Source organism: Malaya genurostris, chromosome 3 (assembly GCF_030247185.1).
Source record: "Malaya genurostris strain Urasoe2022 chromosome 3, Malgen_1.1, whole genome shotgun sequence".
Classification (NCBI taxonomy): Eukaryota; Metazoa; Arthropoda; class Insecta; order Diptera; family Culicidae; genus Malaya; species Malaya genurostris.
In genome coordinates this window covers 120,883,430-120,909,597 of record NC_080572.1, presented here as the reverse complement: position 1 = coordinate 120,909,597, position 26,168 = coordinate 120,883,430, and the positions used below count along the sequence as shown (strand labels likewise).

Below are 26,168 nucleotides of genomic sequence, written 5' to 3'. Positions count from 1 at the left end.
CCTTTATAGAAGAAGGCAAAAACATCGATGCAAGAATATTCAAATGTATGTAGTGAAATTAAATGTTTAATCGTTTTTGTAAGCAAGTTTCCTTAATCGACAAGAAGTAAAGATACCTAAAAACGGGAAAATACAAATTTTCGCGTTTAAGCTATTGGTGCTCAAAACAGTTCCCTGGGGAAACCCATTGTCATTTCGTTCTTCCTTATTTTGTTCCCTTCCTCAACGATTTATAACTAAAACTAGAAACTTTTACGGTTTTAAAGAGATTTTCAATAACCGTGCTTATACTTCATCTGATTATGCAAATAATATTAATTAAAATAGTCGAGTTTAGCTTCAAAAACCATGGCTAAGGATATTAAAGAGTACCGCGCTGACGACGCCAGCCCTCACAAGGTGTCGCTTTAATCGCTGTTTCGAGATATGCAGTTAGCCTATTGTAATTAGCACTAGAACAAAAAATCTACTACTTGACTATACTGTTTGTCTTTATGACTTTTCTGGCGTGATAATTCTGACAATCATTAAAATAAGAACGAAAAAGTCCCAATGACAATTACAAGTAAGGTGACATTGAACTTTCGGTCACCATAAAGTTGAGAAGTGATATAGTTATGACTACCATGTGTGCAAGTTCTTCTCCAGAATATAAAAAGGCGGGTGGGTAATTTCAGAGACATAACTGGATGTCGTGAATACGAAAACAACTGACATGTTCCTTAACACTTCCGAATATCAATTAGTTGATCAATTGTATGAATTATGCAAGCAGTCCCCTTTTCCACATTTTTCGCAAAAACAAAGAAGGCTTCACTTGATCTAGATTACTGTGAATTTCACACAGCGAAAAGTGCAAAAATCAAATCAAACAGTTCTAGATTTGCACTAAACTGAGGATATTTCCCTTCGACTTGCGAGCAAGAAATCCTAATAGTTCTTTAGAAAACTTCTAGAGCCATTAGAACGGCTGATTTTGTGTAATGCTCTCCACCGTTGCTTTTTCGCCAATGCAAATGACTGGCAGCTGTGACGTAATCGCTCTTGTCGGAGGCGAAACTAGCTTTGCAAACGACACAAAATACATCTGCTCGCAGTGGCGATAGAATCCAAACTGATTCAATTTTTGCTGAGAGGCTTGTTTTTACATGATTTCGTTTGTAGCTTTTTACTAATGGGCGGTCCTAACGGCTATAAAAATAGCAGCATACAGAATTTTAATGTCGATTATTTCATTTCGGATTTGCATAATTTATCGGAAGAAACTATCAATATGCTGTAGGGATTCGTTTCTAGCATTCAGAAGGGTCAAATTGCGAAATTCTCTACGACACTAAACTCTGGAACATTTTTCGCACAAACACATCGACTGGCAGCTGTGACGTAATCGCTCTTGCCGGAAGCGAAACTAGCTTTGCAAACGACACAAAATACATCTGCTCGCAGTGGCGATAGAATCCAAACTGATCCAATTTTTGTTGAGAGGCTTGTTTTTACCTGATTTCGTTTGTAGCTTTTTCACTAATGGGCGGTCCTAACGGCTATAAAAATAGCCGCATACAGAATTTTAATGTCGATTATTTCATTTCGGATTTGCATAATTTATCGAAAGAAACTATCAATATACTGTAGGGATTCGTTTTTAGCATTCAGAAGGGTCAAATTGCGTAATTCTCTACGATATTAAACCGACGACACGACCAGACACTCCGAATAAACATCGGAATAAAATGTGTACTTGAGCGAATCACCACCAGTTACCATAACATTGGATAACCCCTTGGTAATATGATAAAATAAATTCACGAGCAACACTGTCCTGGTTGCTACAAACTAGTTACCAAGAGACCTCAACAATGCAAATAATAAATAAATTGTTCTTTCGTTAGAATCAAACCAACAAACCTAACTCAAATAATACTTCAAATTTTAATGTATTTCTAGGAAAATCTAAAATTTTTAACTATTTCAGCAGAAAATCAGTTGTATCAACTCAACCGAAATGAATGAACATTTTCGACAGCTAAGTAACTTGATAAAAACATCAAAGAAGTGGTCATTGTGGCCGATGTCTTCCATTCCAAAATTTTGCTAAGGAAAAAATGCATCATAGCGAAACCTGTGCTCTGTTTGTGGGGATAGCAAAATCTAACACGCCAAATTTATCATCTTCCAAACTGATTGATTGTCCTGAGTTGTCTTATAACTTGAACACTTTTTTCGTCGGTTAACTTGCTTGTCGTATGAAAACTGTTTCTAATAGGATTTTCGCTAGAAGTAAAACCAGACCCACTTGGGGTTCGATCTGAGTTTTAATTTAAATTGGATTTTTGAACTAGAAGTATGATTTGAACGGTAATAATATTCCTAAATTTAATCCCTTCACAATAAAACAAAACTATTTCACCATTGTTTATGATTTTTATTTATAATTTTCAGATGATTAGATCTGATTCGGTAAAATACACACTACATCACTTTGTAAAACGACGGCACGTCCTCGTTTGTACTCGGCGGTAGAACCGTAGATATGATATTCTTGACTCGACTACCGCGATGGTAGATGAATTGAAATTCATCAGAAATGTCCATGGTCCTTACAGAAATTAAGTCTCAGTAATAAGCAACTTGGCAATTCGGTCCACGATTGTCCGTAGCCGTTTCATTTTCTTAAGTAGGTTTCAGGTTGACCGCAGTCTAAAAAATTTTCAAACCCAAAATTATTCAATACTTCCACGCAAAGACTGCTGATTCTGAGGTCTTCACGTCGAAAACAAAACAATCATTTCGATATAGGAACAAATTATAAGATTTACCTTTTGCCTTTTTCCTATAAAAAGGTTATTTTTAATCGTTTACTCTTTCTTCTATCGCTCTACTCACATAACTGCTTTGCTTTATTTATATTTTTCAATGGAAAAGAAAACGTAACCAAGGCTGTAGTAACTATTATCTAAAAATAAACAATTTACCAATATGGGTTGCTAGTTTTAGACATTTTCATGGGATTTTAGTTTTGACATTACAAGTTACTGAGGGGTAGTTAAATTTACGATACAGTTTTAATAGACGAGTGGCAGGTCGTGTCGTCGTTAAACTCTGGAACATTTTTCGCAAAAACAAAGAAGGCTTCACTTGATCTCGATTACTGTGAATTTCACACAGCGAAAAGTGCACAATAGTTCCTTAGAAAACTGTTAGAGCCATTAGAACGGCTGATTTTGTGTAATGCTCTCCACCGTTGCTTTTTCGCCAATGCAAATGACTGGCAGCTGTGACACTACTCACTACGATATTAAACACTGTTCGGAACATTTTCTCGAACGATCTGTTGTACAGCAGCAGATATTTTGTCCTCTTCCTCAGAACGCGTTCTGATTGGCTGGTGTTGACATGGGTCAAATGAGACAGGTTTGTCAATAGTGTACTATCGAAATACTTCAATGCTTTTTCTTTACACGCTTAAGTTGAAAAATTTCGATTCTATTGGTAGTTAGATTATATAAATCCTTTCACAGATCACTGAGCTATGAGCTTTTAAATTACGAGAAAGGCAAACGCGCCTTATGAATTATCCTCTTTGATACTCGTTTATACCAAACAGAAAAGTTTAATTTTGAACTATTTGAGATTATGTCACACAACTGAATATTTTATCATAAAATTGTGATCATATTTCCGATGGCATGTAGCATAAATTATGTTGATTCGTTAGATACAAGAGATATTCACGATCAAAAACTTATCATTCTCTCAGAGGGTAAATTTTGAAAAGGCACCCCATAGTAAAGTAAGTCGTATTCACGACAATAATGTTACCATGAATAAACATATAGTTGGATAGAGATTGTGAAGTTTGAAAGCACTATGCATATTGTTCATATCAACATAATTTATGTAGAAAGAACATCGTCTGTATGGTGTTTTCCAACCGACTATGTATTTACTCAGCGCGACTATACAAATTGTCAATTCAACGCGTCTGTTTTTTTTACTGTCACATAAAGCTTTATAACAGCGGCAGATTTCATATTCCAACGACGAAATTGCGATATCTTGTATAAGTCTTTAATTTTGTAATAGTGCGCAGTTGTGCTTAAGCATTGGTGTTGCAAGTGAGTAAATTTCATAAGAAATAAGAAATAATGATTAAGGAAAATTATTGCAAATTGTTACAAAACAAGGAGAACTCGATTCGGAGCTTGTTAAGCACTTGGTACATGTCGTATTCGATCGATACATCGCCAATAATGAATATCTCTAGCGGATATGGAAGCTTTTTCGGAAATAATACCCAGAAATTAAGTTTCTGTGTAAATACTTCTTTTAGTAATTTCTACACTTTTATAGGAACTGTATTATTCCCCAAGAAATTGGCTGGTAAAAGCCCCTTCTGGTTTATTATATGATCGATTTCATAATAGAAACAAAAAGGCAACATTAAAACGTTAAAGAGAGCAACAAGTTGGTGATTTTAAATGTCTACGAGTGATAAAAAATTAACTCTTGCGCTAACAAGTGAAGGTAAATTTATCATCATAAAATAGGTGAAAGTAACGAATATTCGAAATCAAAATCAATTACTAGAAGTCGCTTGTTTCATTGCTGAAAAAATTAGCTGAGAATCAGGTTTTTCATCAGGCTGAAGAAACACTATGAGTAATTTTTTTAATGTTATAGATAATGTTTATATATAATGTTAAATTAGTGTATAAATGTATTAGGAAAATAAAACAGGTTTTAATGTATTCTTGTTATCCTTGCATCGACATTTTAATTAACACAACTTTTGAACGTTTTCGCATGTTCGAATGATCTTCACCATTGTCAAATTAACCATAATACCGTGTTTCGAAAGAACCAGAAGTGAAATATTAAAAAATACCATGGCACTAGTTGAAACAATAAGTACAATGTAAAAATATGTGTTATCATGGTTATGTTAAACATTCCAATTGTAGTACTTATTCATAAGCGACCCTTACACGAGCCATTAAAAATGTCTTTACTAAAAAATAATATCATTTTAATGAACGTGTATGGTGCAGTAATGACGAGTTTTCTATCAAATTTGAAATACATCATTACTTAGTCATCTTTAAAAATGACAAAAATAATTCTCGTGTAAGGGCCGCTATACGTTATTCAGTTCAGCATTACTATTCTAGAGCCAAAACCATTCATAGTAAAAGTGAGCCTGCATATTGTTAATATCATCTGATTTTATTGTGTGCTGAAAACCACTATACTCGTATGGATAAATTAACCTCCCATAGCTGTTACCATATTATTTTTCTGAGTGTATGTATTTCATTTCGGTATCAATATCCCAATGCGTTTGCGCCACTTTTGCAAATAAAGAATTTGATTCGATTTGCGTTTTACATAGCTGACTCTCTTGATATAATTTCGTCTTTGGTGTCAGTCAACATTGTTTCGTTTGTGAGCCATGTGTGGTATATTTTGTTTTATTTCACAGACAAGCTCAATTACATTAGGAGAAAAGGTGGTAAAGTGTTATGTTCCTAAAAATATTCCTGTTTTATGATTATCAAGCTACCACATAATCGATTCTCAACTGTTGATGTATATTCTTTTCCAGTTAGAACAGTGCAAATGCCTCCTAAACAATAGGGGTCCAAATAAAGCTGTTCGTTCCGATTACGGTTCACGTGTCCTTTTACTCGGAACAGTTCTATGGCAGCAAGGCAGCAAACTTTGCGCACAACCAGTTGAAAATGATCGATTCAGCTTTCTTTTTAACGGAGATTTATTCGTTGAACGGGGTAACTCGACAGTGGCCGATACACGATGGATGTTTGAGAAGTTGACCGAGAGTATAGAAACGAATACGTTTCACAACTTAATCACACAATTAAAGGGGCCGTTCAGTTTAATTTTATTGGACAGAATGACTGAAAGAGTTTATTTTGCTCGCGATAGTTTAGGAAGAAACTCACTGCTGATGTGCTCAACTGATGATGGTTTAATAATCAGTAGCGTTATTGGTAAGTTTCTCAACCAGCCGTTACATGTCAAGTTTAAGAAAAGTTTAATTTGTATTTAGGCGAAGGGTTTCCATTTCAAACGATAGAGATTCCACCTAAAGGAATATATTATGTTAATTATAGAAAAAGTTTAACACAACAAAACCTCATACCATGGATTGACGACAATGCCGAAGAAAAATGTTCAATAGTTTCAAATGACAAATTGATAAAGCTTCCCTGGTTTGAAAAAGCGGTGCTCAAGGTTTGCATCAATTGCATAAATTTTGTGCCATTACTCATTTGTATTATCAATTCTTTCAGATGAACTTCAATTATCACACGATTTTGAAGGATGAGGTTTTTCCAAATGAAAAGGTGTTTGACATTTTAATGAGAAATGAGTGTGTATCAAGTATGTGTGGACAATTGATTGAAATACTTTCCAAATCTGTTCGCGAAAGAACGATCAATACTCCACAACATTGTAAAGAATGCATTGGTACAGAATCACGGTGTCCACATTCGAAAGTAGGAATACTTTTTTCGGGTGGTATTGATTGTACAATAATAGCTCTTTTAGTAGACAAATTTGTGGATCAAGATATTCCCATTGATTTGATCAATGTCGCTTTCCAAAAAGTGGAACGACCTGGGAATCAAAAATCAGTAATTAGTTGGGACGTGCCTGATAGGTTGACAGGTCGAGCCACATTGAAGGAGTTGCACATTCTGAGGCCGAAAAGGTGAGACATTCTGTTCGAGCTTGATTTATTACTGTTGATCACACCTGTTTTTTTTTTCAATGCAGAAAATGGCAGTTTGTAGAAGTAAATGTACCGCGAAACGAATTGGAGAACCATAAACATCACATTTCCAATTTAGTATTCCCACTGAAATCTGTTCTCGATGAATCGTTGGGAATAGCATTATGGTTTGCAGCACGCGGAGAAGGCATCTTGAATGAAGCTAAATATAATAGTCCTTGCCGGGTAGGTTTCATAGTAAATAATAGCAAATTATTCTTTTTGTGATCGATTTTTTTTTAAAATTTCGTGTCTCGTAATTCGAAAGATTTCACTATATGAACGGTCTTTTTATATAGGATATTACAGAGATATTGAATAAACGATTATTAGACCGACTACCGACATCTTCAAATTTTAGCAGAATGCACTATATTAATGTTTTGCCATTTTGATCATTTTATCAAATTTCAATGACATACTGATGAATAATATTTATATGTCAAATCTCTGTTTGGATTGACCCCATTATTAGTAACATCAACATTTTACAGGTACTTCTTGTAGGATCAGGTGCAGACGAGCTTTTCGGTGGGTATTCTAGACACCGAGCGGCTTTTTATCGATATCTCAACCCAAAGGAACATCACAACAAGGACGAGGAAATTGAACGAGCTTTTAGTAATTTAGCAGTCGAATTGGAACATGACTGGAAGCGACTACCTAGTAGAAATCTGGCCCGAGATGACAGGGTTATAGGCGACCATGGAGTAACTCCTAGAGCACCTTATCTTCAAGAAGACTTCGTATCGATCGTAAGAAGTTTAGAAGCATATCAGAAATGTTACCATCCTATAGGTGCCGGTATCGGTGATAAGCTCACGCTGCGTGTATGTGGTTATTCATTAGGTTTGAAAAATGCCGCATTCTTGAAAAAGCGAGCTTTACAATTTGGATCTAGAATCGCAGATAGCAGGCAGAATGCAAATGACGTTTCAATCTTTCTGAACAAACAATCTAATTTGATGTAATTTTTCCATAGTTATCAAGGAAGTGATATTGGTAAAATAGTTCAAACAGGTTTGCTGTAGAATGAAAATTAATATTGGAAATTACCTTACTGCATCATTTCTAGTTCTTGAATCTAAAAAATAGAACAACACACTGTTGAATTGAGTTCAAAAGTCATTAATGCTGTATGTACACACCTCCATTTCTTTTTCCATAATCTGACTAAGCAAACTGTCCAAGTTGTCCTGTAAACGTTGACGAAGCGTTTGATTCTCTATTGTTCGAATTTCTTGTTCCTTTTGTATTCTTTGAGCTTTCAGCTCGCTCAATTGTCGTCGAATGTCATACATACGGCTGCTTACAAGATCCCGCGATGAAGTCATAAACTCGGTTGATTCATCGGAATCAAGACGTGAGTTATCACCATACTTAGAACCTGACGGCGTTTCAAATTTTCTTGAACGGGAGCCGCCGCTTCCGGAAACACTACCAAACATACTTTTGCTAAATTCAACGGTTACATTTTTATCAGATGATTGTGTTCCTTGACAGGAACTGGAATCCGATAAACGGCTGTCATCTGCTTCGGCCGATAAACGACTGCTCTCGTCGATATCGATGCTCTTGTTAATGGGATTTTCATCTTCATCTGAGTCAGAGACTTCTTCTCCAAAAATGTCATGTTCGCCAACGTCTTTGCTCGAGGATCCCTTTTTACCACCCTTAGAGGGGCTTTTGTTTGGAGCATTTGATTCATGTTTTGAATCCGAAGCTGACTTGTTCGGATCCTCATCTTCGGTGATTAGATCCCATTTTACGTTTACTGCTTCGTTATCCACCCGCAGAAGCCTTTTGACTTCTTTTTCGATTTCTGGGGCTTCGACGTATTTTTTCTTCAGGGTTTTCCGAAAACGCCGTTTGCGTACGTTTTTGCACGGAGGAGTTATTCCATGGGGCCAAAGGAATTTTTTGTCCACCTTGTTTGGATCCTTCTTTTTGTTTTTCACAGGAGACTCTTCTTCAGCTGATGGAATATCTGGCTCTTCTTTACAAATCATCTGAAATTTCGTATTTATTCAAAACGTCCAAAGACTAGCTTGAATACGACAACCAACATACCAATTGACACAAGTCTGCAGTTTTATAAAAGTTTTTACCATCAATGGTTTTCAGGGTCTCCACTATAGTTGGGAGATCTACAACTTTGGCATGCAAAAGCCAATGATCGAAACGTACCTCGCCATAGCGCAAATCAGCATCTAATCGTATTGCTAGTCGATCTTTCAGATTGTTAGCACCAGTTTGAATAGCTTCTCGTAAAAGCTTGGCCGGTTCCTTTTAAATGATAGCGAATTAGGTGTATGAGACAAGTTAGACGAAAAAATATATAAAAGTGACAATAAATTGGGTATATTTCCAGCTAAACCAGATATTTCAGACGATGATTAATTTTCATGAAAAACACAAACCAAAGGCATTCGCATTATGAACTGCGTTTCCAATTCGACTTCTTCCTTCCTAGGTTCCGATTTAACAACCTTTTCAGGCATTTTTATAAATTTATATCAACGTGAACAGCAAAAAAATCGTATTTACACCATTTACACACAGAAACCAACAGTGATGCCATATTAAAAAAACACACACACACACAAGACGACACTGTGAACCAGCGTTGCCAGGTCATTTTTACAAAACTGTGTATTCGGCGCAAAAATTTAGAGCATATTCAGGAGTGTTCTAGTTCTAGATGCATAATTAATGTCAGTTTTAAAATTTAAATCTAGAAATTATAACAAAATAAACTGGCAGCCCCAGCAGCGATTTATCTGTGTTTCAAATATAGAAAAAATAGAATGTATACCAGTTTTAAATTTGACAGTAGAACTGGTCGAATAAATAAAACTAAAACGGATTGCTGCACTGAGCCAAATTATCACTTTCACATTATATGATATTGTAATGATTTTGCACTATTGGAATTCTCAATGATAGCTATATGGTGTATTCAACATCATGTCAAGTATATATGTTAATGCTATGAAGCATAACATTCTTCTGGAAGTTATTCTCATATGATTTCAATATAACAAATGAAAATTCTTGTCTGTATCGAATCTATTAGCGTGTTCTATAGTCACAAATAGGCAAATCATATAAGAAATATCGGAAAACCTTTTGAAATGCATTTGGTATTATATTGAAACGTATTTATACAGGTTAATGTAGTCCATTTTATATGCCATATAAAATAAAACAAAGTCAACGTTCTGTTCATAACAAATAAAAATATTTATTTATATAAACATTATATATTACCGTTTTATTATCATATCACCTAATCATATATCATTTTTATTATAATCCTTTCCGTTGTTCGTCAACTCAAATAAACCGATATCACAACCTGATTGAAGTGAAAAAGTATTATTGAGTACAAAATATATACGAAGTAAAATACATACCACTCAAAACGTCTAGAAAATGTTGCGGAAATCCCAACTCGAATAAAACGCGTTGTTCTCGGATAGCCATCATTATTTTTTCCGTATTTCCCGTCATGACGTCATGCCCAAAATTGAATCTTACACTGTTAAATTTTGTTATATACATGTCATCGAACATTCATACAGCTCATATATGATATTCCCAATATTTTCACTATGACTATGGATATTTGAAAGTTATTGTATATTATATAAATTTCATATACACTATCAATTACAGTTATATGTTTCCATATGACTTCTATAATAAATGAAAAAAATTGATTCATATGACACATTTAATGAATAGAAAAAAGATTTTCATTTCAGTGTGGGGATACGTTTGTTTCAGTTTCATTTACATTATAGACCACCCATATGATTCTTGCAGCTGCTGAATTTGCTCTCTGTACCATATTTCAGCTGTTTTTCAAAGAAGGACGTATCTTACAAAAGTAAACAAATCGAGGTTCTCTCTCCTACCAATAAATGCTTCAAAATCCTACAATTTTGTCTGAAAATTCGTATTCTGCAAAAATTTCAATCTTAGTAATACAAAGAACTATAAAAGGCGAAACTGTCATTCCATTTGTTTACGCAAGTTTCGCCCTCCGTGTTCCATGCCAACAAACAGGGCGATACTTCAATTGCTAGTAAGAAAGGGCGAAACTATTTATTTTCTTTATTTTAGATGGTTTTATTACAATAAAACTACTCACAGATTTGTCTTAGTAGCGAAAACCAGCCAATTTCATGAAAAATGCGCAAGGGCGTATCTTCATAATTCACACAGGAAGTATAAAAGTAAACAAATCGAAAAAGGGCAAAACCGACGATACGACCAGACACTCCGAAGAAAAATCAGTATTAAAAGTGTCCGTTAACAATTCACCTTCAGTTACCATAAATTGAGCAACCCCTTGGTAATGATAAAAATAATCTTCTGGAGCAACACTGCTCTGGTTGCTACGAGGTTGTTACCAAGGTTCTTCGAAAGTTCAAATAAACATAAACAACTTATACTATGTTCACATTAGCGCTGATATCACTTGATATACCGAGATGATATGCATATCATGTCGAAGTGTTCACATATGATCGAAATGATATCGTTTGACAATCAAGTTGTCATATTGAATGTTCCCATTAGAAGTAAGATCAATAATATTGCTTTTCTCTCCTACAATTCAATCAATAATGGAAGTTTCGCATATATCGGTCTCCGAACACCAATATTCTATGATAAAATCAAAATTATAATTATTGTTTATTGTCACTCTCAAAGTGACGTTCATAAATGAGTGCGTTCAATGCCATTATCCGTGTTGCTAGTTGCGATTTTTGACAACTCGCCATGATATCGTACATGATATCCCGGATATCATGCTAAAATGGTGATGCGCGTTGACAACAAATTGTATGGGATATCAAGTGATATTGCACATGATATCATCGGATATCAAGTATATTCGTATATCACTTGATATCAGCGCTAATGTGAACATACTATTAAACAAGTAACGAGAAGAATTTGTCAATTTTTATTCAAATTCAACCGACTGCTTCCTCTATTGCGGAAGATGATTCAAATTCGGTAGGGATCGGAATCCAGCCGGATAACTCAACAAATTAGCAGTTTCGATCCCATCGGTGACCATTGCGTCAGTGATATTCCGGTAACGGACATTTCGGTAACGAGCCTTACATCCATTGGATACGAAAAGACGGCTATTGTATGATGTATTCGCATATCGTTTGTTGTACATTTCTAGAAGAAGAAAAACAGAATCCGGTACTCCAATAACCCGTAGGTAAAAGCTTCATACATCAACATTATTCAAACGTATAATTTCTTTTTAAAACTTTCTAGGCAACTTCTAGTGAAATAACGGATTTTAAAGTAATCCAAATTATGTACTTTGCGTAAGTTCTATTCGCAAAATAAGTTTTAAAGAATCAAAAAGATCGCAAAATTAAATACTGATAGTTACTATACAAGAATTTCCGCATATCAGTTCGAAATGGATGTTCGCATAGTACAGATTTTTCATATGAAACTGAAATACGAGAACTTTTATCTTGACAAGATGATATCACATTTTAATAATATTGGATGAAAGAGATTAGTGATAGATGTTAAGATATTGAATTAAAATACTATTATTACTGTTAATATTATAAAAGTTTCATACAAAATTGCCCATGATAAAACCAACCAATATGTGCAATAATTGAGATATGGAAACAAACTTCTTAACAATAAATTTTCTGGAAGGGTTCTTTAATAAACGGGAGATGATTATCAGACATACAATAACGATCTGTCAATTATTTTTCATGCAATATGACATTTTTTTAATACATATATTCACTTTGATTTCTGATTCCATCGAAATACATGCTCAAAGTGAATGCATATATTAGAAGAACTCTACCTTACATGAAAAATTATGAGCAGATCGATATTTACACAATCTTCTCAACCGATTTTTACACAATCTTCTCAAACCGTGTTTTTTTTCACAAATTGTATTCTACAAATTCAGACGAAATTTATTTGTTTTTATTACCGAAACCGGTAGCCACGGTGATGGTAACTGTTATTCGAAAACAACAGTTGTTTAGTCTTGGTGGCCAGTAACATACACTGAAATGAAAATCTTATTTATATTCATTAGATTTGTCATATGAATCATATGCAGAATATACTTCATAGAAAATATATGGAAACTTATAATCTTTATTTAATGTGTACGTCAAATCTATATGGACGTTATCATAATGAAAGTTATAAAAATATCCCATATAATTTATATGGAAATCCGATGGAAGTCGTGAATCGTACTGCTTGAAGCTGAAGAAATAATTGTGTCCTCGATATTCATCAACTGCTCCAGACCATTTTTTTCAGGAAGTTCCGCATCTCAATGTAATTTTAAATTGCTGACAAGACAGCTCATCCAACTTCGTTCAAGGATATGCGTTAACGGACCATGAAATATATATCCGGTACATTTCATTACTTTATCTGTCTAGTAAGATTCATTTTTATTTTCAGTCTCGGGATCTCATTTCTTTTTCGCAAATATCATGAGGTGCTCCCTTACCGAACGGAATACTAGTAAAGCTTGAATCCTCAAAGAAAAGTAGTAGTTGGCGATTATCTACTACTATTGAAAGTTATATATATATATATATATATATATATATATATATATATATATATATATATATATATATATATATATATAAATTTTATAAAACTAGTCATATGGTATATATGAACCTATCTAAATAAAATCGAAGTGAATATAATATGCGCTTCATAAATTGTTCCAATGTATTCCAATGTTCCAATCATTCGTTATATGGAAATCCTGTAAAAATAACGTTAAGAAGAGTTTTATGTTTCATAAGATTATCTCATATATTTGACATGATGTTGAGCACATCTTGTAACTATTATTGGAAATGCTAATAGTGCAAAATCATTAGAATATCATATAATGTGAAAAAGAAAATTTAGCTCAGTGTATATTTTTCGAATGATTTCATTTTGACATTACGAGTTACTGAGGGTAGTTAAATTTGTGATACAGTTTTAATAGACGAGTGGCAGGTCGTGTCGTCGGCAAAACTCTTTTTATGTTGATTTATTCAGTGGATATAGAAGGAAAGTGGTAACATTTGCGTGCCTTTTGAAGATAAACTAACAATTCATCGACTAATCATAAATTGATCAGAGAATATAGGATAATTTCTAAACACGATTTGAAACCAAAGTCGAAACATTCATCGATTATTTTCTCCATTTGCTGTCAATGTTAGATTCGCCGTTCTTTGAAAAAACAGCTGATTTGCATTTTGTCTCAAAACTGAAATGTAGAGGCGCTGCTTGTTTAAAGATGATACTTTCAGCAAGAGTTGTCAAATCGATAGGAAAATTTCTAATTACTCCACCTTTTCAACGATTTCTTATGAAAACTGGCAAATTCATTTGAAAAATCATAGTAGAAGTTGAAGAAAAAGTTTTTACTCTGAAGTGGTAATGTTGATCTTAGTTCATTGTGCGGAATCTACCGGTTATTCAGAATAGAGCATTAAACTTGGTTTGATAGCATTTTTCAAATGCTTGGAAATAACAAATAAAGTATCCAAAATAATTAGTACTCGATCGCTATACATTCTAGTACTCGAGAAATCAACATTACACTGGTTTCTGCTTAAAAAATGTTGATCCGAAAAAACCTAACCTTACCCAATATCACACATTTCTGAAGATTTTTCATGTTTAATGGTAGTTTACACTAAAAAAGTAGTAGTAATCACTTTGAAATCGATTTTCTTCTACTCCGAGTGTACTTTTATTGCTGATATCTATTTGTACTATTGAATAAACGATAAAAATGTTGCAAATCACTACTGCCGTTTTGAAAATTTCCGAAAGAATCCTCCTTTCCTTGGTTCTATTTTTCATTGGCAGGTGTCGCTACTGGTAAATCAGCTTTGCGACAATGTGCCAATCGGTATCTCGTCAACATAAGTTCACGGGAATGTGACCAAAGCTAATTTTGGGGAGCAATAAAAAAAGGTCTCGTAGCAACCTTTTCTCCTGTCTATCCATGCTATCAACAAAAATCGGTATTTATCTGCACGATCCGTGAATTATCGGTATTTTGGAAGTACATATCTGTATTGCGGTATAGAGGACAAATACTGTATAAATACCGATAAATTGGTATACCTGGCAACGTTGCTGTGAACTCCCTGAACAAACCATTAACAAAGACATCATATTAACAAGATATCCAGCTCTCACATTTCCCGAACAAATCATTGGCAACATCATTTTTTGCGAGCATGGCGCCCTCAGGTGAGTCCGCATCCATAAAACACGCAGAAAAATGGAGCTTATTTGAAAGAACAAAACAGTTAGTAGATTTTTGAATTTGATTTTTGTTAATTTCTATCTAGAATATGATTATTTCAAACCAATTTCCCCCTTCAACACCAACAATAATCTCTGTTTGATGTGAATTAACATTTTGGTCTAACCCAATAAAAAAAAGCTGTTCCAGCTGATTTTATTGTTGAAAAAAAACTACCAATTTTTTGCTTATCAACAAAAGTTGAGTTGATTTTATTGGCAAAATCTTTGTTGATTTGCTTTTAATTTATCTTTATGTTAATAAAATTTTTTAATCCTTTCATCTATGATTCAATTTGTATAATTATACAACACAGTTTATTGGTGAAATGACCCGTGTCAGTTATATTTCTTATAAACCTGCGAAACTTTTTCAACTATGAATAAACAAAGTAGTTTGATTGTGTTTCAAAAAGTGAAATTTCATCTGCCCATTTCTCATCGCGCCATGATTGTGGTTTGGAAATAATTGTAATTTCATTAATGTAAGTAATTAGAATTGCTAAAATAAAATAAACCGAGAAAAAATGTATCAAAAATAACCCTCCAAATTATTTGGAATGAAATCATTTTACTTTTAACAACAACAAAAAGAAAGGATTCTAGGAAACAAAAAATGTTAGTAGAAATAATAATAATTTTAGGTGTATCATTTATTTCAACTGCCAAGTTTATAAATCCAAAGCACTATAAAGATTACCTTCATTTAAAGTTAGTTCATTGTAAACTGATTTGGCAAGTTAAATTTACTATGGAATTGTTTGTTAAGAAACTGACAGGAATGCACAAGTCAAATATTTGTTGTTTTTAACAAAATATTCGTTGAAATAAACTAATTCACTGAGACAAATCAAACATCTAGTTTTGTAGTTTCAAGCAACAATATTTGCTATATTAAACCAAATTATCTTTTGTTACTATTTCAATCAAATAAATCGTTGCAAGAAACCAACATTTAGTTACTTTCACAATATTTTTCTCTGCGTGGAGAATTAAAATTCGGAGCACATATCAGAGAAGTGAAAAGAAATACAGTAGACAGATTAAATATGCTGAAAGTTATCAGCTGCAGCAGAACTGGCGGGTATCCTCAAACTATGGGACTGATATGCAATGCAATTATTTGCGGATACCTAGACTACGGGGCGTCGACCCAGTATGGAATCAGCTGAAGGGCTTAAATGAAGCCGATCTGGCAGAGAAAAATGCAACATACCTAGAATTAATGTTTGTAAAATATAAAGAAATCATTACCCAAACATCTCAAACGTGGCACGTAGAGAAAAAAGTATCGATAATGATAGAAAGTGATCTAGGCGAAGAGACAAGCAATAAGAAGTCTACATCAGACAGGGTCCTTAAATAAAGAACACTTGGACTTCTAATAAACAAATATCATACCGGCACAAAAGTCTACACTGACGCCTCAAAGGAGGATGTGGGATAGGCATATTTGATCAAACACACAGTTATCGTTTCAGCTTAAAGTTGAAAAACTCAGTATGCAGCATGTCAGCAGAGTTGGAGGCTATATACGTCGCACTGCAATACCTGGAAAAAAATCAAATCTGCAACGCCGTTATACTTACGGATTCAAAATTAGGATGTGAACTGATAAAAACTCAAATAGAAAATGAAGAACAGGACGAAATAATCTACAAAGTAATCGGAATGGCCTTTAGAATGGATACGAAGATACAATGGATACCAGGCCATAACAATGTGCGGGGAAATAAAACAGCTGTACTTGCAAAACTAGGATTACAACAAGAGATCAAAGCAAACAAAATTTTCCCACATGATGCAATTAACATATGCAAGTATGCGGTAATAGAAGATGTGCAAAAATGGTACGTGAAATACACACATGAACAAGGCAAAGGACGTAAATTTTTCCAATATCAAACAGGAATCAATGATAAACCAGAATCTGCCGCTATCTAATTTCGAAGTCAGAACTTTGAATAGATTAATATCTGACCATGATTTTTCACCATACTGGTTGAGCATCATGAACAAAAAAGATGAAAGATTTTGAGACTTATGCGAAGCACCGAATACATCGGAGCACATAATCCTACATTACACAAAACATATTCAACTGCGATATAAACACAAACTGCAATCGTTCTTCAGAATACAAGAAGTGTTTGTAACAAAAAATATCAACAATATAAAAAGGCTAATAAATTTCCTGAAAGAGCTTGAATTACAAATATAATAATACATAACAACCATAATCACGTATTACGACATAAAAACTGACTGGCGTTATAGCAAATAGCTGTGCCATAAACAGATATGACAGCTGTCACATCAAAGGAGAAGAAAAAGAAAAAGAAGAATAATAATATGATCGAATGAAGAGTTGGTCTCTTTTATCGGTTAATCTTCAAGAAAGCAAACTTCTTTTATTTCAACAGATCCGAATGTCCTAAAGAATTTAGGAACAATCAAGCAGTATGTAATTAATTAAGGACATGAAAGTTTCGACATTGTTGAACTGAAAATCAAATCAGTTTCGAACCTGGTTTTTATGTCAGGTTTGCTAAGATCCCCGTTATTAAACGTGAAACCAACACAGTTTTTTCAAAAGTGTTTGTTTGAAGAAACTACCCTGGATCAGTTTCAGTTTTCTCAAGCGAAAACGACATTAGTAAGTTAGTATATAAATTCCTTTTGCCCATTACACATTACAAGTATAGGTTTACATTTTTAATGTTTTACATTTTACAAGTATAGGTTTTACATCATAACAATTTAAATTTAACTCATATTGCAAAAAATAATACATAAAAAAGGCGTGTGGGTAATGTCAGAGACATAACTGGATGTCGTGAATATGAAAACAACTGGCATGTTCCTTAACACTTCCGAATATCAATTAGTTGATCAATTGTATGAATTATGCAAGCATTCCTCTTTTTCACTACTAGAATTTGAAACAATGCACCTAAACTAAAGTTCAGATTAGTTACATTAAACATTCTGAAACACAAATATTATAAAATAACAATTATTGTTCTTTATCATAAGAACTATCAGAAATTTCACTCTCATATACTATTCCAAAACTGTATATTCTGTACTTGAAATGATTCCTTTTTAATATGCTAATATAGGTTAGGTACAACAAATTTGTAGTTTAGTTTTTGAAAGCTTTCAATTACGAAAATATTTGATTCTTCAGTAAGAGCCAATTGCAATGGCCTGCTCTGAAATGTATCGCCGATGATGGTTTTGCAATAGTTATAATAATAATAATAATAATAATAATAATAATAATAATAATAATAATAATAATAATAATAATAATAATAATAATAATAATAATAATAATAATAATAATAATAATAATAATAATAATAATAATAATAATTATTATTATTATTATTATTATTATTATTGTTATTATTATTCTGAAAATAATACTAATAATAATGTACAAATAGCCAAATTTCATAAACTTTAAAATAATAAAATCACTCATTCGAAATATCGATACTTCAGCGCAGAATCAAGCTAATCACCAAGAAAGATAATTATTGAATTATATCGAGAACATTAACTCCGCATTCCGTATTATTATCACTGGCACTTCATAATTAGTATTGAAAAATCTGGCACGAATTCAAAATAGAGAAAAACCAACAATAATAATAACAATAATATCTCATCATTATTATAATAACTTTCTTAAAAACAAAACATTAGAAGTATGTTGAACTATATTAAAAAAATACGCCTGATATGATAGAAAAATTTAGCATAAACATATCATATTGGCTTACAATCAAAAACGGATTTATTTTAGAAAATTTGCTTTCAGTTGAGGAATTGCTCAATTCAGCACTATGTATTTATTACTCAAGTTAAAAACTTATTTCTCTCTCTCTCTCTCTCTCTCTCTCTCTCTCTTTAATGGTACATTGCGATTCTTTCTTTTCGCAACATTTAAATCTGTATTTTTCAGGAAAAGTAAAACACAGATTAATCTGTATATGTGGCAACCTTGTTTTGCACGGCATGTTTCCAAACGACACTTATACTAGTATAAAGATGTGTTCTAAATCAATTCCGTAGAACCGTAGCTCACAAAATGATAGAAAAAGAGGCAAAATCAGCTTTTACATCGCTGGGGCAGCACATATTTTGTTCTCTTCCTCACAACGCGATTGGCTAGTGCTGAAATGGACCAAATCAGACATGTTTTTCAATTGAAAAACTTCAATGTTGTGGCAATGTACGTTCAAGCTCAGATCATCCTGCTTGTGAGGAATTCTCAGAAGGCTTTCTGCATTCTGACTGCTGTCAAAATTGTCCAGGCGAAATTGCGTAATTATCTCGTCGTACGTGTCTTGTTTATTTCTCTCTCCTTCTTTTTTTATTCGACTTCATTTGATATTCGTCAATCCCGCATGTACATACAAATCTTACGACGAAGAAAATGAGATTGAATTGCCAATAGCATTTTCCATAATTAGTATGTATGAAGTGCAACAACTTATTGCCTTTCATATGTACTTTTGTATTGAAAAAATAAAACCAACGTTAAAAATATAGAACCGATTCAAAACGGTTCTGTAAATCTTGTATGGCAAGAATCCAACAGAACCGTAAATAACCGCTATGCGGAATTCTCTGTCGGAAACGGTTGTTGCATTGTAGCCAGACTTTAACTCCGACATAGCCAGCCGTCTGGGGGGAAATCTGCCCACCGCGTACGCCCACAATATCGAAATGACGGAATGTGCAATAAATTCTTACTCGACTGCATGATTTTTCAGTGCTCTATCGGTTCAGTTAGCACTAATAATAATAATAGTATAGCCTGAGTTGGCTGCTTTATCAACCCGATTGACAGTGACATTATAAATGTCATTGAATATTCGCTCATTTTATGAATGTGTTAGTGTAAAATTTAGACGCCTTAAGCCATTTCACTACACTCCAGCTAGATGATGCTGACTAAGGTAGGCCGTTTTGTGAATTTCCAGCGAATTTCAACAGTTTATGTTGGAATTCTAAGAAGAACTGGTTATTTACTAGTTCTGTATATCCGAAAAACATGAAGATTTAAATTTGTATATTCAGTTATGAAATGTTTTCATTTAAAAATAAACTGAAAATCAGCACGAAAACGTGCAAAATCAGGAAAGAAGAAGAAGACAAATTGACAATTCAGTCCGCAGCTTCTCACTCAATTCCGACAGATTTCCGAATCAACCGGTTGTAGGCGAAATTCATTCGGAATCGGTTGTTGCACTGGAGTTGGAATTGATTCGGAATTCCACATGATTTCCATATGAGATTCCAAATGAAAATTTCTCGCCGATTCGGAATTGATTCGGAATCGATTCGGATCTGATAATGTGGGGAGCTTTCAAAATACGAGAAAGGTCATGTCATGTGTTCACCTCTTTTAAACTCGATGATGCCAAACATTTCAGAAAGGTTTAATTTTGAATAATCTGAGATTATGTCACACAACTGAAAATTTTATCATAAAATTGTGATCGTATTTCCAATGCAATGTAACAAAAATCATGTTGATACGTTAGATGCAACTAGAGATATTCACCGACGACACGACCTGCCACTCGTCTATCAAAACTGTATCGTAAATTTAACTACCCCTCAGTAACTGGAAATGTCAAAACGATGCCAATGATTTTTTTAAACTGGCAGCACAAGTTGATATATTTATTGATTTTGAATAACAGTCACCATAACCTTGGTTACTGCATATCGAAGGCAAGATGAATGTAAACAAAATAAATATCAGATCGGTTATTATATTACGGAACATTTTAATGGATTTACCTGACTCGAGCGGAATGTAAAAATTGAGGAGTATGAGTTATGTCTTTCATAAAACCAAGTTCAAAATTCAGGTCTTGACATGAAACCGTTGTGTGAGAAGGAAGACATGGAAATGACCGACAACGAGCTGAGCGAGGCTAGTGCTCTGCGGTACCTGCATAACGTACGGTAAAATGATTTCTTTGTGGAATTCCGCTAGTAATCCTCGAATAGTGGTCAACAAGGTGAAATTCTGTTTCCACTGCTGCGCAATCAACCGACACAAAACAATTATGACACCGGCATATTACACCGAATCCTACTGCCCAGAAAAGCTAGCAGTTGAAGTGTACGGATGAATCGCTGGAAGCAGATCATTGTCCTCGTTCGGTGGTTTCATCCATAGATTCGATTAAGTTCCGAAAATCGAGTTCATTTGAATGCATTTCTGCTTGATTTGGACAAAGTTTAACCGACGACACGACCTGCCACTCGTCTATCGAAACTGTATCGCAAATTTAACTACCCCTCAGTAACTGGTAATGTCAAAACGAAATTTCTTGAAAAAAATTTGAAACTGGCAACACAAGTTGATGAATTATTGATTTGAAATAACAGTTACCATAACCTTGGTTACTGTTTTTTGAAGACATGAAGAATGTAAACAAAACATGCTCCGAATCATTTGCCGATCGGGAATGATGATATCACGGAAATTGAAAATTCCTTGACATTCTCGAAAATAAGATCGGCTTATCGAGGTAAGTTTCAAGTGGTTCAGAATTGTACAAATAAAAAATAATCTATTGTAAAATATCGTAGATTTAATACGCGCTATACATTTAGGTATAGCGGTATTCTATAGCACGGAACAAATAAAAGCTTAACTGAGACGGGGCATGCCATTGATCCTTTCACATAAAACGGAGATCCTAAATGCAACTGGCCCGCTGGAAGGTTTCGATGTATTTTTTTTACTTTTACGCAGTCACGGAAAGAAAGGTACTATTTCAATAGAATAGAAAGGACCGTCCAGTAGGGATGGTACTCGGAAGGCAAAGTATCGATACCTAGGGTATCGGGATACCGAAATTTTGGGTATCGATACAAGGTATCAGAAGGCAATAAAGTATCGATACCTGTAAGTATCAATTGATACTTGCGCAGCAACTATTTCGAAATAAAATAAAATTGTCGACTGTGACGTTATTTTTTGAAGCACAGAAAGAAATTTGTTGTGTCACCAGTATACGTATATTTCTTGTCACATAGATTGCACTTCGCCTTTCATGAGTTTTGGTCCACGTCAAAGAATTTCCGCAAGCCACTTTGTGTTGGAGCCATGATGATTCCACATTTCACCTATTTTCTCAAAAATTTTCATTTGTAGCCTTATGTCGATACACGGATACTACACTAAAAGCCTATTCCTATTGAGTATTTAGGGATTTTGTTGGTTTGTGCAAAATATATGCTAAGCTAGCGGTTCAAATTGAACTGCTAGACGCGAGATCGTCGGTGTTGTGTGTGATTTCCGTTTTCTTTTCGTTTTTCTTGTTGATCGTAGTCTTGGGCTCGTTGAGAGTTGCTGTAGATGCGCCTTGTTTGGTTGAAGTTGCTGGTTGGTTGGAGGGTAAGTTGTTAACTGTAGCTGGTGTACTTCGTTCTATAGGGGATACTGATAGTTTCGTTGCAGGGGATGCTTCATTGTTGTTGGTGGCTGTCACAACTGTACTGGGGTTGCTTGGGGTTGGTGTGAAGGAAGCACCGTTGTCCTTTGGTGTGGTTGTCTCCTTGTCCAGTTTATCACATGACTTACCGTAGTGAACAGCTTTTTGGCAATATTGACATGTGGCCATCTGACATAAGAATGTATAGGCCTCTTCAAGCGCATGCGTAACAAACTTACGCCATTTAGAATACCGGGGAGTTCTTCCACTTTTCTTTTTCGATAGAGAGAATCTCTCCGTATTGGGACATAGTTTTTCGCATATAAGAATCGGTGACGCTTGAGGGAAAAGCATACACACGCACTTCTATAGCACTATCTTCCATATATACCGGAATGTTGTACTTAATGTTCTCGTGCTTCACATAGTGCACATTGTTATTGTTATTGAATTGCATCCAACTCTTTATAAAACTGGATGTAAACAACATTATTCGTCTTATTGCATTGAAGTAAATGCACACGTTTAATGTCAAGATGCATTTGCTCCTTAAGCAAACCTTCAAGTTCTCATATCGAAGGTCGAATTTTGCACTGCTTGAAGTCAACAACAATTGTATTCTTCCGTGTCGGCGGTATCTTATGTTCGTTTGGTTCACTCATTTCGAGGTCGTTCTATTGTTCACTACACAATACTGTACTTGGTTTCTTCCGTCCCGAACGTCAGCGGTTTTGTTATATCGACCGACTTGGATGATATGTGAAAACGAACTGAGTATAGCCCTTATGTGCGTGGTTTGCTCTCATTGAACTCTCTTTCAGTGCACTCGAGGGACGAAGCGAGATTGTCGAGAACGAGTTTCAATGACGGCTAATACACGTCATACCAATCCATGCACGAGCCTGGCGCTTCGTCGAAGAAAAAAAATGTTCCATTGGGGACGGGTATAATCTATACCTTTCACGCAGGTGTAGTCAATACCTTTCACGCAGCCCACCTGGGTTCGATTCCCAAACCCGTACACAGGCTTATGATTTTTTTCTGGTTAATACCCCTACAATTGAAACAAACAAAAAATATTGCGTCGTAATGGAAATTGACTTTGGAATCTGTTGCGATACTGTAAGTATCGAGACTAAAAGTATCGATACTAACAGTATCGCTCTGATGTGATATCGATACAAAAAATACCCGATTCTTGAAAGAAAGTATCGATCTCACCAAGTATCGACTCGGTATCGGACATCCCTACCGTCCAGGTGTGGAGTATTGTTATATGCTGAAGATGGTTGAATTAAAAAAATCAATGATAAAACCTCAGGAACTTGTAATTAAATTATCACCGGCATGTACATTCTGAACTCAGAAATGGTATTGATAGAACTGCATAGCATCCGGTAAGCGTGTAGTTCATCAAATGTATTAGAACAATTCTTGAGCTGTTTTTTGGAGTGGTACCGAGGACACAAAATGTAAATGGAACAGCTCCGTCACGTTCTTTGGTGTGCTGAAGTCGACGAAGTAAAGGCGAGTTTTGTGAAACCTGAGCTTGTGTACGACAAAGGAAATTTCAAAAAAAGTTGTAGAATACGAAATGACCACTTAATACATTTTCTTCATAAAAACTGACGCATTAGAAATCGCACGATTGATGTATTGTTGGACACGTGATGGGTATCTTGTTAAATAATACAAATACATTTCGAAATTTTTCGTTCGTATTTTTTGAAATTTCTTATGGTTATGGATTCAAAATTTAAAACCATTTGCAATTCCCGTCTTGGAGGCTCCACTATTGCCTTTAACTACATGTCGACTGGGTTGCGTTTCAAACGCGTGCAATGAAAAGTCAACGGGCTTTTCTTGTTCAAATAATTATGCCTGAAACGCTAAAATATTGATTATTTCTCTACTTATAAACTAAAGTGATTTACAACTGTTCTGTTAAATTTGCTTCCATGTTTCTTTGGTATTGTTTGTTTATTTATTCTGCGGCTCCTTGGTAACTTTTTCATAGCAACTTAAACAGTGTTGCTGAAGAATTTTTTTTTATCATTACCAAGGGGTCGCTATATTTTTGGTAACTGGCGGTGAACCGCTAGCAGACAATTTTAGTATTGATTTTTCCTCGGAGTGTCTGGTCGTGTCGTCGGTTTAACACTAATAGAAATATTCCACCGCTTTCAAAACATGTTTATTTGTTTTGGGGTTCCTTGGTAACTAGTCCATAGCAACTTAAACAGTGTTGCTCAAGAAGATTATTTTTATCATTTACAAGGGGTCGCTAGATTTGTGGTAACTGGCGGTGAATCGTTAGCGAACAGTTTTAATGCTGATTTTTCTTCGGAGTGCCTGGTCGTGTCGTCGTATTCACGATCGAAAACTTATCACTCTCTTAGGGGGTAGATTTTAAAAAGGCGTCCCATAGTAAAGTAAGTCGTATTCACGACAAAGAAACATAACTAAAGAAATCGATAGTCCCACGACAAAAAGGCCTAACTGCAAATGACAATTTCTCTTTGTTTACTTCTTATTTCACGATTTACCGTATTGGTTTTAAACTCGACGCCTTACTCTTCGCATAACTTTAAAGTTAAAACTGAAAGCTTTCAAATTATGTTGGATAATTTCAAGAAATTACAGTAATGCTCCGTAATAATCAAAAGAGAAAGTAAACAAAGAGAGGCTCTCATTTGCAGTTAGGATCTTTTGTCGTGGGACTATTGAAAATAACAAGCAGGGTCCGAATTCATAAAATCGCCGAAAAGTTAATATTTTTATTTTTTGTTTAAGTGTTGGTGATTTGGTTCTATTTAGTAATTAAAATGACATTATGGAAGAAACGTGAAAAAAATTTTCCGAAAGTTACGTGAAAATGAAATGTTTCGTCAAAAGTCATGCCATTCTTTAACAAATAAATATATTTGAATGAAACTTTCACAGATCGTAGATAATATCATAAACAAACTTTATGTATAAAAATAACAAAAAACTTTTTTTTCTATATAATTTTTGAAAACAATTAATTTTTTCAATGTTCTGGACTTTTAAAATTCGGGAAAATATATGATAATACTATAAAACATCGTAAAACCATTGATAAATATTAGGGTCAATAATTAATTCAAAACCTTTGACAAAAAGTATGACTCCCGAAATAGTGTTTTCATACGCGCCGTGTGTTGCGAAGCGCGCATTTGCAACGCTCGTGAATTTTCCACTGCAAATTTGTCAACGTCAAAATTTTTTCAGCGTTTCTTTCAAAAAGTCATTTCAATTATCATCACATGAACAAAAAATAAAAATATTATATGCCAGGCGGGGGGTCTGGTTTAGGGGTTCAAACCCCCTTCTCCCTCCGCACCTGAAACTCAAGAAATTATTAAGAGAGACAGGGGCTAGACCGGACACGTAGTTAAACCGGACAGCTTAAATATCTTATAAACCTACTATTATTTCGATTCATCGATTGACTGATTAGAATGAGTCGTCCAACGAAAATAATTTTCCAGAAAATTTCCAGCTCATTTGCTGTAATT

The 26,168-nt window shown here is 34.4% G+C and overlaps 2 protein-coding genes and 1 long non-coding RNA gene across 5 annotated transcripts; 1 reads left to right on the top strand and 2 right to left on the bottom strand.

Annotated features, from left to right (window-relative positions):
• Window positions 1-2,401: 2,401 nt before the first annotated feature.
• Window positions 2,402-3,070, bottom strand: LOC131435400 (uncharacterized). Its single transcript, XR_009230492.1, has 2 exons — window positions 2,817-3,070; window positions 2,402-2,697 (listed from the first exon to the last, which is right to left on the bottom strand). It is a non-coding gene; the product is annotated as an uncharacterized LOC131435400 (long non-coding RNA).
• Window positions 3,071-5,400: 2,330 nt separating this feature from the next.
• On the top strand, window positions 5,401-7,909 carry LOC131435392 (asparagine synthetase domain-containing protein CG17486). 3 transcript variants are annotated; one of them, XM_058603226.1, is made up of 6 exons: window positions 5,401-5,509; window positions 5,603-6,008; window positions 6,068-6,252; window positions 6,312-6,733; window positions 6,799-6,979; window positions 7,288-7,909. In XM_058603226.1, exons 1-6 carry the CDS (start codon window positions 5,450-5,452, stop codon window positions 7,762-7,764), a joined length of 1,731 nt encoding a protein of 576 aa, XP_058459209.1. In that variant the 5' UTR covers window positions 5,401-5,449; the 3' UTR covers window positions 7,765-7,909. The 3 variants fall into 3 exon arrangements, with proteins under 3 accessions (XP_058459209.1, XP_058459210.1, XP_058459211.1); XM_058603227.1 differs by having other exon boundaries at window positions 5,423-5,506; XM_058603228.1 differs by lacking the exons at window positions 5,401-5,509; window positions 5,603-6,008; window positions 6,068-6,252 and having other exon boundaries at window positions 6,340-6,518; window positions 6,562-6,733.
• LOC131435393 (transcription initiation factor TFIID subunit 7) lies at window positions 7,815-9,380 on the bottom strand. Its single transcript, XM_058603230.1, has 4 exons — window positions 9,214-9,380; window positions 8,864-9,079; window positions 7,942-8,802; window positions 7,815-7,877 (listed from the first exon to the last, which is right to left on the bottom strand). The coding sequence occupies exons 1-4, from the start codon at window positions 9,292-9,294 to the stop codon at window positions 7,851-7,853; spliced, it is 1,185 nt and encodes a 394-aa protein (XP_058459213.1). The 5' UTR covers window positions 9,295-9,380; the 3' UTR covers window positions 7,815-7,850.
• Between the last annotated feature and the right edge of the window lie 16,788 nt (window positions 9,381-26,168).

What these genes read in the sequence shown, in the direction of transcription:
- LOC131435392 (XM_058603226.1), top strand. Translation starts at nt 5,450, where the DNA reads ATGTGTGGTATATTTTGTTTTATTTCACAGACAAGCTCAATTACATTA. An exon ending in TTGAAAAAGCGGTGCTCAAG is followed by an intron (nt 6,253 to 6,311) that starts GTTTGCATCAAT and finishes CAATTCTTTCAG; the next exon opens with ATGAACTTCAATTATCACAC. An exon ending in CACATTCTGAGGCCGAAAAG is followed by an intron (nt 6,734 to 6,798) that starts GTGAGACATTCT and finishes TTTTCAATGCAG; the next exon opens with AAAATGGCAGTTTGTAGAAG.
- LOC131435393 (XM_058603230.1), bottom strand. Translation starts at nt 9,294, where the DNA reads ATGCCTGAAAAGGTTGTTAAATCGGAACCTAGGAAGGAAGAAGTCGAA. An exon ending in TCATAATGCGAATGCCTTTG is followed by an intron (nt 9,080 to 9,213) that starts GTTTGTGTTTTT and finishes ATCATTTAAAAG; the next exon opens with GAACCGGCCAAGCTTTTACG. An exon ending in TTATGGAAAAAGAAATGGAG is followed by an intron (nt 7,878 to 7,941) that starts GTGTGTACATAC and finishes TCTATTTTTTAG; the next exon opens with ATTCAAGAACTAGAAATGAT.